The sequence below is a fragment of the Hydra vulgaris genome, chromosome 10, assembly GCF_038396675.1.
Source record: "Hydra vulgaris chromosome 10, alternate assembly HydraT2T_AEP".
NCBI classification, from domain to species: domain Eukaryota; kingdom Metazoa; phylum Cnidaria; class Hydrozoa; order Anthoathecata; family Hydridae; genus Hydra; species Hydra vulgaris.
In genome coordinates this window covers 23,531,095-23,546,391 of record NC_088929.1, presented here as the reverse complement: position 1 = coordinate 23,546,391, position 15,297 = coordinate 23,531,095, and the positions used below count along the sequence as shown (strand labels likewise).

General features: G+C 25.4%; 1 protein-coding gene across 2 annotated transcripts in view; it reads left to right on the top strand.

Annotated features, from left to right (window-relative positions):
- Positions 1-15,297, top strand: part of LOC100213926 (carboxypeptidase D) — a 38,509-nt gene that overhangs the window by 17,841 nt on the left and 5,371 nt on the right. For both annotated transcript variants that reach the window (XM_065807547.1, XM_065807548.1), the window contains exons 5-7: positions 11,081-11,677; positions 14,074-14,304; positions 14,377-14,562. In XM_065807547.1, the coding sequence (XP_065663619.1) occupies positions 11,081-11,677; positions 14,074-14,304; positions 14,377-14,562 (1,014 nt within the window). The remainder of the gene's footprint in view (positions 1-11,080; positions 11,678-14,073; positions 14,305-14,376; positions 14,563-15,297) is intronic.

Genomic DNA, 15,297 nt, shown 5'->3' with positions numbered 1-15,297 from the left:
AAATTAAATATTATTTTTGAAATTTTTATATAATTTCGCTTCATTTGAGTACCAGGTTGATATATATTTTGAAAATATTTTTTTTTTGAAAATATTAGGGACCCATTAAATATTCAAGGGTCTTGAGGGACCCCTTAAAATATTTGTTATTCAAAAAATTTTTAAATCTAGTGTTTTTGTATTAGATAGAACACATTAAGGGGGTCTCTGCATATATTTTTCAAAAATGTTGTTTTTTGGGACACCCTTAATATATATATATATATATATATATATATATATATATATATATATATATATATATATATATATATATATATATATATATATATATATATATATATATATATATATATATATATATATATATATGTATATTAATATATATATTGTATATATATATATATATATATATATAATATATATATATATATAATATATATATATATATATATATATATATATATATATATATATATATATATATATATATATATATATATATATATATATATATATATATATATATATATATATATATATATATAGGCCTTGCTTTAAATAAAAATAGTTAATTCATTAGCTTAACGCAATATTTGATGTCATAAAATTTTCTTTATTTTTTTTTTGTTTTTTAAAGACATTAACTTTTTTAAATTACTGCAATAATATTAATTACAGCAAAATGAGTTAAATGTTATTTAACAGCTTTTTTATTATAACTATATGGGAATGTTTATTTTCATTTTTTTTTTTTTTAATATTAAATAATTAAATTTAATATTGCATTTTTAAAAATGTTTGATATTAACAAATTTCTTTCTTTTCTCAACATTTGCATAATTGAATTAAAATATGTTAAATTTTTGAATTTTTAAAATGATTATTTCTTAAATTTCTAATTGTAGCTTTGCAACCACAAATAATTTTACATTTTAAATATATTATAGAGTAACAAATAAAAAAATGATGTTAATTTATTTACTTATTAAAAGTTTATTAGTTATATAATATCGTTTATTAAAAAATATTTAATATAAAATTTATAAAATTTTTATTAAATATTTTTAATAAAAAATTATATATTAAGCATTATAAAAAAAAGTTTAACTTACGTTTTGTGCAAATTTTCGATGCAGCCGTTTATTTAAAATTTAATTTTGAGTAGAAAAAAAATGTTTACAAAGGAAGACCGAAAAAGCAATTGCGACAAAAATAAGCTGAAGAACAAAAAAAGTTTAAATATTAAACAATATTTAGTAATATTTTAAAACAGATTTGACAGTTAAGTCCAAGAATTAACTTTAATTCTAATAAACTTAAACATATTTTTTTAATCAAAAGTAAATTATATATTTTTAAAACCTAAATTAATATATATATATATTTTTTATCAGAATAAAGTTATATATTTTTATTAAATTAGTTTTAAATTTGAGGTTTTTTCATTAGTAAATAGTGCTTATATCAAGCATAATTGTTATTCAAATTTTTGTTACTTGAGTGCGGGACATGTACTTGTATGTTTAGTGTTCAAAAAATCATTTTAAATTTAAAATTTCTATTTTATTATTAAATTAATGTTTCAAGAATATTATTAATAACATTTTTGAAAAAAAAAGAAATTACAAACTCTGTGCATCAAACAGTATGGCACCCTAGAGCAATTATTTAAATGCTACTCAACAAAAATTTATTATAGATTTGGTTAAATAAGAAAATACTTATAGAAAAGTCCAAGAAGTTACAAATATTCCTTTTACAACAGTAGCCATTGTAAAGAAGCTTAGCCATTGTAAAGAAGCTTAAGCAATATGAAACATTTATATGAGCCATTATAAAGAAGCTTAAACAATTTGAAACATTTACAACAGTACGAGCCATTGTAAAGAAGCTTAAACAAATGAAACATTTGAAATTCTTACTAGAATAAGATTAAAGCTGAAAATGACTTTGAGAAATGATAAGAAATTATAAGAATGATTTAAAAAAATTAATTTGAAAGTGCAAAAAATATAGAAAATCATATGGAATCATATGAAATTGAGTTTCCTTAGCAGGAAACTCAATTTCACCAACATCAATTAGAAGTCTCATGTGGTTTAGTGGATGTTAGTAAAAAGCCATTTTTGATAAAAAAATTTATGATGAGAAGAATGAATTTAAAAAAAAAGTATTATTTAATGCCAGTATCATTTTCAAAGAAAGTTCTGTGGTCTTATGGATCCAAGTTTAACTTTAAAATACCTTCATTTAAGTTGCACATAAGGAACTGTTAGACATGGAATTGTAATGTTATGAGGTGTATGGCATGAAATGGTGGTTATAGTAAATTTAATTTTATTGATAAAACTATGAATGTTGATTTGTATAAAAATATATTGAAAGAGACAACTTCAATGAAAATGGCACAAGTGTTTTAGAATACCTTTCACAGAACTTTGGTTCTGTGAAAGGTATTCTAAAATCTTGATTTAAATCCTGATTTGAATAGAGCATTTTTGGACTTGCTATATATTGCTAAAAATTTAATCCCATGAATAACCATAAAACTTAAATTCTGTTGTTATACAGACTATATTTTATTTCTAAACGAGCAAAATGGCAACTAGAGGCATTAAATGCTGTTCTGTTCATACAATATAGACAAACTAAATTAAGAAATTAAAATGGAAATATTAATTTTAAGTTGCAAAGTTAGTTTGAAGTTTCCTAAAGTTTGTAACAAAATGTAAATTTGTAATTGTATCTGATATGATACAGCATGTATTAACGGTTTATGTATTAAAACATAATTTTATTTATTATTATGCATATTGTTCTCAACTTTTAGTTTTCCCGGAAATCTAAAACTTTTTCTATACATATAAGTTTAGGTATATTATATTTTTGTAATTTATTTATTTTTGAAAGCTTTTTTACTCATCACTTATACAAAAATTAAGAACAGTAAAAAAAAAAAAAAGAAACAACTCAGCTATAATCAATGTTAGGAGGAAAATAAGGTAAGATATATTCCAGATTTTTTCTGGATATTTTACCCTAACAATTTTCTGGATTTTTAAAATATGACCTGGATGATCTATGTGTGTGTGTGTGTGTGTGTGTGTGTGTGTGTGTGTGTGTGTCTGTGTGTGTGTGTGTGTGTGTGTTTGTGTATAAATATATATATATATATATATATATATATATATATATATATATATATATATATATATATATATATATATATATATATATATATATATATATATATATATATATATAAATTTTTTAAAGCTAGTGTGGAAGCTTATAAGGTGAGCAGACCCTTGTTTTATATGTAAGATTTTTTTTTTTTTTAAATTTAAAAAAAGTTTAAGGGTGGCACACGGCCCCCAAAGTACTTTTTTTTCTTCCTTTTTTTTTGCATTTTTTGACCCATGTGTGCCACCCTTCAACATTATTATATTTAATTTTTTTTATATATTCATTCTCACAATGAAAAAATTTAATTTTCTTTAGAAATTTGAGTTAATTTTCTGCATTACTAATCAAAAATCATAATAACCATATTGTCTAATTATACTAAGTTATCAACTTACAAAGTTATCACTTCTCAAAAAAGCCATGCAAAGCTTTTATTATTATAGCTTTTAGGAGTTAAACCAACTTTCAAAGATATAAACATTCATTTTCTACCATGAAACATACATAATTCATTTTCTAATGAATATACAGTTAAGGCCATTAGATCTTTATTGCATTTTTTGATGCTTTTACCATAAGATTCAAATTTTCATAGTAACTATCAAAAATGTGTGCGAGATTTTCCAGCAAATATACAATGTAATGGTTTTAAAAGGGAATTAACAAAAGTTAATTAAATTACTAAAAGTTAGTAGAATTTGGTTGGTGCCACCCCCAAACCCCTCCCCTCACCTTAGTGAGTGGGGGGGGGGGGGAGGAGTCCAGACCACATAAACACCACTGATTACCTATAATAAGAAAGAATTTAAAGAAATAATGTTTTCATTTTGAAATTAATTTAGATATTTAAGTATTAAGTACTTAAATATCTAAATTAATTTAGAGACCTTTATTTGAACCATAATGAAGGTCTCTAAAAAGTTACTGCCCCCTTTATTTGTGCCCCTATCTACTATAAAGACTAGATCAAGGAGAGGACAACCAAACATATCTTTCCTTTTATTAAGAAATGACTTATAATTAGTTGCAGCCTTTACATAGGCCAGTTGGCAGATTAGAGGGGCACTGGTTTCAAGTAACACATACAACCGTTGATGATTGAAAAATAGGGTAATTTAAAAATGCTGGCATTTTTGGTGTGGATTTGACAAGTTTATAATGTTTGCATTTTCAGATAGTTAACTCTAATGGTCTTAAATGCTGTTAATCTTAGATCAAAACAAACTGTTAGAAAAATTTACAAGCATCTCAAAATGGCTGAAAATTGGACTTTTTAGGCAAGTGGACATTTTGCTTTTAGATATATTTAAGTTTTAAACTGCAACAAGCTGCCTATATTTTGCCCATGTATTGCAGACAGTAGTAGCTAATCAGAAAAGCTATCTGTAAAGACTTGTGGATGAACAGAATAATGCTACAGTTAGTTTCATTTTGGCATATTTTAGCAATTTTATGATTTTTTCCAAAGTTGAGGAGGTCATAATTTTTTTCTAATTTAACACAAGTTAATTAAAACCACTTTTTTAAAGAGAGAACTATCCAGAAAATAGTTCTAGAAAAAATGAGACACTTGTTGAAAGTGAGAAAAAAGTTATACAGCTCTAAAGTAGTCTGTTTTGACCATTTGTAAATCGAGGTTGGCCACTGTGTCCTGTTTGTAAGGCTATAATTTCTGAACTGTTGTACTTGGAAGTCTAAAATTTCAAATTTAATCTATCTACATGATGCACATAACAATATGTAAAATCCAGGAAAATCAGAGATGATGCCCTACAAAGTTTTCTTTAAATTGGTTGAAACATAATGATTTGACCCATATATCTTTTTAAATTTAATTAAAAAGTCATTAAAAAAGACTCGAGAAACTGTTTCCATGACAATGGTGTGATTTCATTGTACTTATGTATTAACCATGATCAATTATCAACATATGCTGTTTTAATAAGATTTAATAAAGCTTAAACATAAAAATAAAATGAGTAAAATGCTTCTTGATACTAAATGAATTTGAATTTGATTTTATTTAGAGTCAATAAATTTACAATCAATAATTTTTTTTTTTTATTTTATGTTTTTACAAATTCAATAATACTGTAAATTAGTCAATCATTGATTATAAAGTATATTGACGAAGAGATGCAACACCAGGCATCTCTATACTAACTAATGTGTAGGGCTAATTGTCAACGAGACAAGATGCCCATCATGATAGGAAACTTTTGAATAAGTTGACCGAGTGAGTGTCAATTGCTTCCTGTGGTAGCATATTCCAGGACGGTGTGACACGATTAGTAAAAAAGTGATGTCGCTCTTCGCAATCGCTGACAATTTGTCTGTGTAGCTGTTTATTGTGACTCCTCCTGCAATATACGTTGTTAGAGATCCTTTGAGGAACAAAAAAGTTAACATCATCAATTTTATTTATAATTTTAAACTGTTCAATAAGATCTCCTCTAGCTCTAAAATGAAGCTTTAAATGAAGTTTGTTTTTAGAATTGAAAATATATATTTAAATTTATGTTATTATAGTTGATTTAAATGAAATAAAAAGTTAAATAAAATGCTATGCCAAAAGTTCTTGGTAAAATAAGAAACAGAGTCAAAAAAATATTCTTAGTTGAAAAAAACTAGGAAGAAACTATCATATATTCAGTTTTTAACTGTTAATAAAAAAAATAATCCAGTATTATCTTTACCTACAAGACTCCAAGCCATCCATTTCTCTTAAAAACTTTGTTGTTCAAATAAAGATTCTACATTTACACCAAACTGTCCAGAAGCGGAAGAGAACTGCTGCATTATATCTAAGCTGAAGGCTCCCTGTGAACTTGGAGGACACAGAACTTGTAGCATACAATGCGTTTTACGGTCTAATTAATATTAATTTTAGGAAAAAACTTGAAACTCTAATAATAAACTATAAAAAGCTGCAATCCCTTAAAAACAGTTTGACACCATGAGTGATCAAGGATAAAGATACCTTTTTAATAGAATCTAAAAGGGTATTTTGGTTGGGACATGACATAAAAATCATGATTGATGAAATAACAATGGTTAGAAAAAAGAACAAAGGAGACTAAATGTACAGACATTATGTTTTTGAAAATGCATAAGGAAAAAAGACAGTTGTCTAGGCTGTTTTAATATTAGCTTTAAAAAGGATTCTGAGAGATTTGCAAAAAAAAAAAATCTATAGAGGAATGCTCAAAAAAAGAAGACCTACATATATCTTTTAGCTCAGAAAGTGATTTTGCTGATTATTTAAGCTCAGAATGCAATGACTCTGTTAAAAATGAACTAAATGATAATACCCATGAAGAATAATAAGTATAATACTGCGTTAATATATTCTAAAGCATACAGTGATAACTGCTGTAGTAGTAGGACATTCTGTCAATCAGCACACTGCTATCATAAGCAGTATTATAGCTAGCTCAGGAGGGGAAGTAAATAACTTTGTTTTATCTGAATCATCATCACATTTCAGCCACAAAAGAAAGATTAGCAGTACTAATGAAAGTGATAGGGAAAAGCTACAAGGCATTTCTCATATTGAGTCAGGTGCTGTAAAAATGCAGTTCAAAGCAGTTTACAATCTAATAGAATCTTATGACCTCAGTTATCATATACAGTGCATATGTTTTGATACAACTGCTTCCAACACTGGAAAACATGATGGAGTAATAGCAAGAAGGCGCATAAGCTTGGGCAGCCACTACTTTTCCTTGCCTGTAGACATCTTGTTTTAGAAAGACATTTTACCCACTTTAACAAGATTTCTCCCAGTAGCAAAATGTCTGGTCCAAACATTCAGCTCTTTAAACACATAAAATTATTTAAGGCAGTTTCTCAAAAAGAGAGGTTCAAATTTTGTATTCCTGGTCTGTTGCATAATGCAAGAATCATGGTAAAAGCATTGTATTACCTTAAATTATATTTACTGTTGGAAATCATTCCAAACTTATCAGAAAAAAATATAAAAGAGATATGGCTATGTTTGTAGGTATCTTTTACCCTCAGTGGTTCCTTAGAGCAGTATCTGCAACTGCTGCTCCAAATCAGGTTAAAAATAATTAGAAGAAGTAAGAAAACAAATTTAAAAAAGATTAGTTAGTTGTTTGATTAATGAATTAATCTAATTTTGTTAAAATATTTTGTAGGATATGAAAATGCTGTGGCAGATAAAGAGGTTCATGGATATAAATCTCCATGGAGCAACTTCAGCAATAAAATCATTTAGCAGGCACAGTATCCTGAACCTGTCTTAGTTGTGCTTGCTTTAGCATATAAACATTGACCGAACAGAGAAGTTATTGCCTAAGCATTATATAGTAAACTTCCCGCAAAACCTAAAGTATATCCGCTTAAATGTGTTATGGTCAATAAAGAGCTTCTTCACTCTCTAGATTTTGCACGAGTTAAGTCTCCATCTCTTAGTGCTCTAGTAACTGAGCGATCTTGGCCTATCTTTGATAAGGTTAGACATGGAAAGTGTGAGTTGCAATGGCTTAAGATCCCTTCACAGTTCTGGAAGTTCAACTGTTTTTATCTTGAGTGTAAAATTATTATTTAATTCCTTGATGTGGTCAATGACAGAAGAGAGGGCCATTAAACTAATTAAAGAACTGATTGGAAAAACAACCTAAGGGAAGAAAAGACAAGATTTGTTTTTGTTTGACCATTTTTACAAAAGACGTAGGCATGAGGAAAAGAAGTATAGTATTTTTAAACAATAATTTGTTAATAGTTTTAAAAGTCTAATATTGCGTTAATTTTGTTTTTCCAACTTGTCCTCCTGCAACTTCAAAGAAAGTTATGTTAATAGGGGAGAGCTGATCCACTTTACTTTAGATACTTCACAAAGTTTGATATCCATAATAATATAGCATATTTTAATAACTTAATTACAATTTGACTAATTAAAGTGGATTTTGTAATAAAAAAGACCGTAGAAATAAAGGAAATTTGTCTACTTTATTACTTTTTCTATAACTTATTCAGTGTTGAGAGAGAAAAAAAAAATACAGGAAGAGTGCCTAATTTTTTTTTTAATATTAGTCATTGTGAGAATAAATGAATCGGTTAATGTTAAAAGGGTGGAGGTCTAATAATGTAAACTTTCGTTAAATAATTTTTTTTTTGAAGATAAAAAACATTATCCTCTTTAAAAAAAATAATTATTAAACCATTAACAAAGATTTACTACGGGGGAAAATGCAGTTTTTTTAGTTTTCTGAAAGTTTACATAGTTGGACTTTCGCCCTTTTAACATTCACCAGTTTAAATATACAAAAAAGAAATTGAGTTATGTTGAATGGTGGCACACATGGGTCAAAAATGTCAAAAAAGGGTAAAAAAAAAATACTTTTGGGCCGCGTGTGGTCCTTAAACTTTTTTTTTAATTAAAAGAAAAATCTTACATATAAAACAAGGGTCTGTGCACCTTATAAGCTTCCACTCTAGTTTGAAAAAAATTTTCACCTTAATTTGAACCACCCTAATATATATATATATATATATATATATATATATATATATATATATATATATATATATATATATATATATTTCCAAAGTTTCTTTTTAGCACAAAATGAGTAAATATTCTAATAAATTCTAATAAATAAGACAATTTTTTTAATTTTCGTTAAAATCATTTATTTTATAAATACATGTTTTGACTATATCATAGTCATCATCAGTTAAAGTATATTAAAATGATTAAATCAAAATAGTAAAATTAAGTTGAATTAATAGAGACCTTATAATAAAAAATACAATAAAAATGCAATTAAATAATGTAACAAATGTTTTAAAAAGATAAAAAAATGGTAATGTTAAAAGGAACAAGATTGAAATTGTCATTTTTACATGGTCATTTTTTCATTAATAGTTTATTGATTAAAAAACTCAAATAAATCTAAAACTTTATTTTTATTTTGTTTTTATTTTATTGTAATTATTGATTTTTTATGCTTGAAGCAAAGATCATAAAAACATAATTTAATTCTGATAAAAAATATATGATTTAATTTAAAACTAATTTAATAAAAAGACAATTTTATTCTGATAAAAAAAATGTATATAATTTAATTTAGGTTTTAAAAAATATATAATTTAATTTTTATTTAAAAAATATATTTAGGTTTATTAAAGTTAAAGTTAATTCTTGGGTTTAACTTAACTGTCAAGTCTATTTTAAAATATTACTAAATATTGTTTAATATTTAAACTTTTTTTGTTCTTCAGCTTATTTTTATTGCAATTTTTTTTCAGTTTTCCTTCCTAAACATTTTTTTTTGTTCAAAATTTAATTTTGAATAAATGACTGCATCAAAAATTTGTTAAAAATTAAACTTTTTTATTTATAACGCAAGTTAAATGCCAGAGATTATTTTTTAATAAACGATATATACAGCAATATAATTTTAATAATAAAATAATAAACAAATAAACTTTTAATAAATAAAGTAAATTAATTAAGACAATTTTTATATATATATATATACACACACATATACACACACAACCCTCAGAATTAGGGTTGGCATTTGGCAATGCCAACCTAACTGCCGACCTGAAAGTGTTTGAGATCTGAGAGTGTTTGAGATTTGGCAACTTTTGAGCAACTTGAAAGTGTTTGAGATTTGGCAAATTTTTGCCGACCTTGTTTTTATGTTTTATGGTAAGACCTTTGTATCACTTTTTTTTTGCCAACTTTTAAAAGATTGAGGTCGACAAATTATTGCCGACCTTATTTTTCCTAATTCTGAGGGTTGATATATATATATATATATATTTCTTGAGCAATTTAATAGCAATAAATGTGAACTTTTTTTAAAAAAAAACACTATATTTTTTAATCTTAACATGTTTCGTAGTTAACATACTACATTTTCAAAAGATAAAATTACAATTTAAAACTCTGGATATAAATATAAAATCAAAATTTGAAGACATTACAGAGAAATGTTAACAGACAAATAGACTTGTTACAAGCCAATAAAATTTATCATACAAATCATGATACCGTAAATAGCAACAAAAAAAAATTATAAGTAAATAAAAAGAAATAAAAAACAACTAGATTAACAAATTCATATTATAATGAACAGTTTGTTTATTTAAAGATGGGTTTTCCCAATCAATATGAAGTGCTTCTTTATTTTTCAATTTGTTTTTGTTAGGAGCAGTATCCAAAATTTTTTACAATTAACAGATAAAATTAATGCTTATAAATATTAGATTGTTTGTCACTTGTAAGATGCTCATGAATCCTTGTTATTAAGTGTCTTGAGGTTTCTCCAATATAACTGGCATTACATCGAGCACTAGAAAATTTGTAAACATTTGATTTGAGCAGCTTAGGAAGTGGATCTTTTATATATAAACTGTTTTATAATTTGTTGGTAGTAAAAATTAAATTAATTATTGCATCTTTACAATTTATATACATACATATATATATATATATATATATATATATATATATATATATATATATATATATATATATGTATATATATATATATATATATGTATATATATATAAATATATATATATATATATATATTATGTATGTGTATATATATATATATATATATATATATATATATATATATATATATATATATATATATATATATATATATATATATATGTATATATATATATATATATATATATATATATATGTATGTATGTATGTATGTATGTATGTATGTATGTATATATGTATATATATATATATATGTATATATATATATATATGTGTGTGTGTGTGTGTGTGTGTGTGTGTGTGTGTGTGTGTGTGTGTGTGTGTGTGTGTGTGTGTGTGTGTGTGTGTGTGTATGTATGTATTTATGTATATATATTAAATTATATTTTTAGAGAATAGAAAAATTATGATGAATACAATGCCACATTTCTTCTATACCACACTTAAAAGTCCACAAATTAGTGTGGGTTTATCTTGTTGCCATAATCCAACACCTGAAAAAGTTGTAGAAATTTGGAAAGAAAACAGAGAGGCTATATTTAAATTTACTGAATTAGCACTTACTAGAGTTTATGGGAAAATTGCTAATCAAGATGGTCAACCTCTAACAAATGCTGAAATTGCAGTTGAAGGGTTAAAGTCTCCTCCGTTTGTTTCTAAGTTTGGATTTTACCACAAATTTCTTGCTCCTGGGAAATATACTATGTCTGTTAAATCTGAATCATTAGGATCATTAGTAAACAATTTTTCTTTGGAAACTAAAAAGTCAGTTCGCAAAGATTTTATTTTAAAAAGTAAAGGAGAAATTAGTAATATGAAGTATAATGGTGTATTAAGTAGGTTAAACTCAATAGCTAAACAATACCCTGATATTACAAAACTTTATGACATCGGATTTTCAGTGCAAGGACGAAAGTTATTGGTTATGGAGTTAAGTGATAATCCAGGATTGCATGAATCCGGAGAGCCAGAGGTGAAATATATTGCAGGTAAGTTTTTATTAATGGTTTCAAAATGTTTTAAGCACAAACCCTTATTTTCATTTTTTTGTTCTGAAAACAATTAAATACATAAAGAACAAATAAAGGGATAGAGAAAGAAAAAATTTTTGAATTTGTGTTATTCTATTGTAGCTGTTATATAAGCTAGATCGTTTTGTTATGTATGTTTACATATTGTCACGATCATAGCACAATCGCCTAAGTCATTTTTTCTTGTTTTAAGACAACTAAAAAAAACTGATTAACTTCGTTATTTCTTTCTTTCTAATTTTTTATTGGTATTTCTTAAATTCTTACTTTCATCCAATATTCTTCTGACTTCTGAATCACTGTAGAGAAGCGGCATGGTATGAGTATTCATGTTGAAGAAAACAAGTCGTCTAAGTCAAAATGCGGATTTAGGCAGAAATGAAAAAATTAAAAATAAACTACTTTCTGATTGGTTTAAGACATAGGCGATTTGCCACATAATAGAAGAAAAATCCCCAAAAAATGACATGAATGACTATGTAAATATGTATGCATATGAATGTGCATATCGTGACGATATGCACATTCATATGCATACATATTTACTAATGTTATTTAGCATATGTATGCTTACATATATACATACATATGCATGCATATATTATTTAGCATATATATGTTTATGTATGTACATACCTATTAGGGTGCGGTGAATCTTAGCCTGGGTGTGCAAAAGTTGTCTATTAATATTAGAAGTACTCTGTAAAAATATTAATGCTTTAGGAAACTATCTTGGGGTGCCCCAAGACCTTTGAAAATTTAAAGGGTCCCTAATATTCTTAAAAAAATTTTTTTTTTTATAACTTTTGATTTTACTACAATAAAAATGAGATTTTATTACTAAAAATAAAATATATGCTTATTTTTAAGTTTTATTTTTAATAAATATTTTTTTTATTTGTTCTTTATAAAGTGACTATTATTTTTGAAATTTTTTCTATATTTCAGCTTCATATGAGAACCAACATAACATAATTTTTTTTTTTAATTATATAAGGGACCCGTTTAAAAAGTCTTGGGGCACCTCAAGATAGTTTGCTTAAGCCTTAATATTTTATAAGAATAATTCTGATATGAATGGACAAATTCTGCACACCCAGGCTAAATGAATTCTAAAAAAAATTGAAGTTCACCTTATGCATATGAAAACATTAAATTAGGCTTTTTGAATGAAATTTCAACAAATGAATATTTATACAATGCAGTAATGCAGTAAAAATTAGGAAATTATAGAAAGAATTGAAGTAACTCAAATTAAAGACAATAATTTTTAAATAATAATATTTTTTAAGTACCAAAGCATCGGTGCTTGAAGAACAAAATTAGATGGGTAAAAAATGATGTTTGAGCACAAAGAAACAGTTACAGTAAAAGGCTTCACTGAATGAAAAGTCACACAAGATAGTGTTTTAATTTGTGTACAATGCTCATTTGTTATAGAGCTTACTTGTTTAGCTACTGTGTTAATAATTAAAGATCTGTCTATTTTTGTAGAGTTTTAACTCTTTTATAAAATTCTAATACTACAAATTTAAAAGAATTAAAAATTAAAAAAACAATCAATAATAAAAAAAAAATGCTCTACAAATATTAAGTCAAATAATTGCAATGGATTGTATATATACAGTAGAATCCTGTTAATTTGTTGCCATTCATTTATCAATATATAATATTAGGAATATCAATATATAGCAATCAATAGTACTGCCATTATTATTAGTGGTAAATAGTGAGTTTTGTTTTAGTTAAAAATCTGTCTGATCAGCTATCAAGGATGATATATTTCTTAGAAAAGAATGATAGTCTTATATGAGAAAGGATTCAAAAACCAAGGAATGTTTCAAACAACCAGAATTTCAAGAGATTTGAAAATTCTCTCTTTTTTTTTTATTAAAAGCGTGAAGAAAAATAGTTATTTAACTATATTTAGTTAAAAAATTATTTTCTTAAGTCTCTATAAAATTCTAGTTCCTAATAGAAAACCAAAATTTTGTTTAATAATTTTTAATCCAGGTTGATAAACATTTGGAGGAAAATATTTCACCTCTGTGTAATAGGTTTTTCATTAGGTTTTATGAGTTTTTTAAATAGTTTAGACAAATGCTAAATTTAAATTGCGGCTGTGGCGCAGTGGTTAGAGCACTTGCTTTAGAAGCAAGTGATCCAGGTTTAATGCGAGTTCCAGAAATTTTTTACATCATTGGTAAGAAGTTAGGCATGAACTACTTAGTTTAATGCTCTTCCACAATGATACTCTGTGATAAGGCCGTTTGTTCTTCCTGATGCACCTAAAACTCAAAAAAATATATATTTTGAATTCAATTTTTTGATTAAAACATTTTTTTTTATTTCAGGTCTTCATGGAAATGAATTTATTGGTAGTGAGCTTCTGATAATGCTTATAGAACATTTAGTTAAAAGATATGGTGTTGATCATTCTGTAACATCATTGCTTAATCGTACACGGATTCATATTTTTCCACTAGCAAATCCTGATGGTGCTGAGATTGCTTTGGAAAATAGTTGCACATCTGAAAAAGGAAAAAATAATGCAAACAATGTTGACTTAGCTAGAGATTTTTCTAGTAATTTATTTATTTATTTATTTTTTATCACATAAAAGTTCAATTTTTATTTTTGTTCAATTTTTTTTTTAGGTTCTAATAAAAAGCTTCAGCCTGAAACAAAAGCTATTATGAATTGGCTAAATAAGGTTCCTTTTGTTTTATCTTCTACTTTGCATGGGGGATCGTTGGTTGTTAGTTATCCTTATTCTAAGCAAGGCTATGATACTAATTCTAATCCTACACAGGATGACGATGTGTTCAAGTTTCTTTCCAAAGGTGATTTAGATTAAAGAATATTTATCATTTATGTAATTTGATATAATTTATGTAATTTATGCAGCATGGAAAATAATGGTCAGTCAACGGTTAACAACTGCCCAAAATGACTAATATTGCTATTTTAAGTTTTGAAAATGCGTTCAAAATAGTTTTATTGTTTGCTATATGCTACTTTGATTTGCTTCGTTGAAAATATTGAGTATAACTATTTTTAACATCTATTAATTTTTTTGTTTCACTTATTTAAATAATTAGACTTTCATTTTACTGGTGGTAAAAATTATTTTTTCATAAATGATTGAAGTTCTTATTTTATTATTATTTTAATAAAAATATTTAATACATCATTTTAATAATAATATATAATTATTGTTGCATCAACTGTACTTGTTTTTCTTTTCTCTAAATCTATTTATTTTCTTGCAAATTTTTGCTGCAAATAACAATAAATGAATGAAATATAGACAAATTTGATTGCGCATTTGCACTTTTTTTTTCTATAAAAGGGTTTTTTTTTAATATACATATTTAGTGAAAATCTTGTTTTATGTAACTTAAGTAATTTATATAGTAGTGTTTCATAAAGCGATTGTCTTCTTAATATTTTAATACTTAAAAGTATTCCGTTTAAAAAGCTACACATGAGAGATAATCAGCTATTAACAACATTATTGTTAATTGCTAAATAACATCAGCAGTTTTTATTGTAGTGTTTCATAAAATGATTGTCTT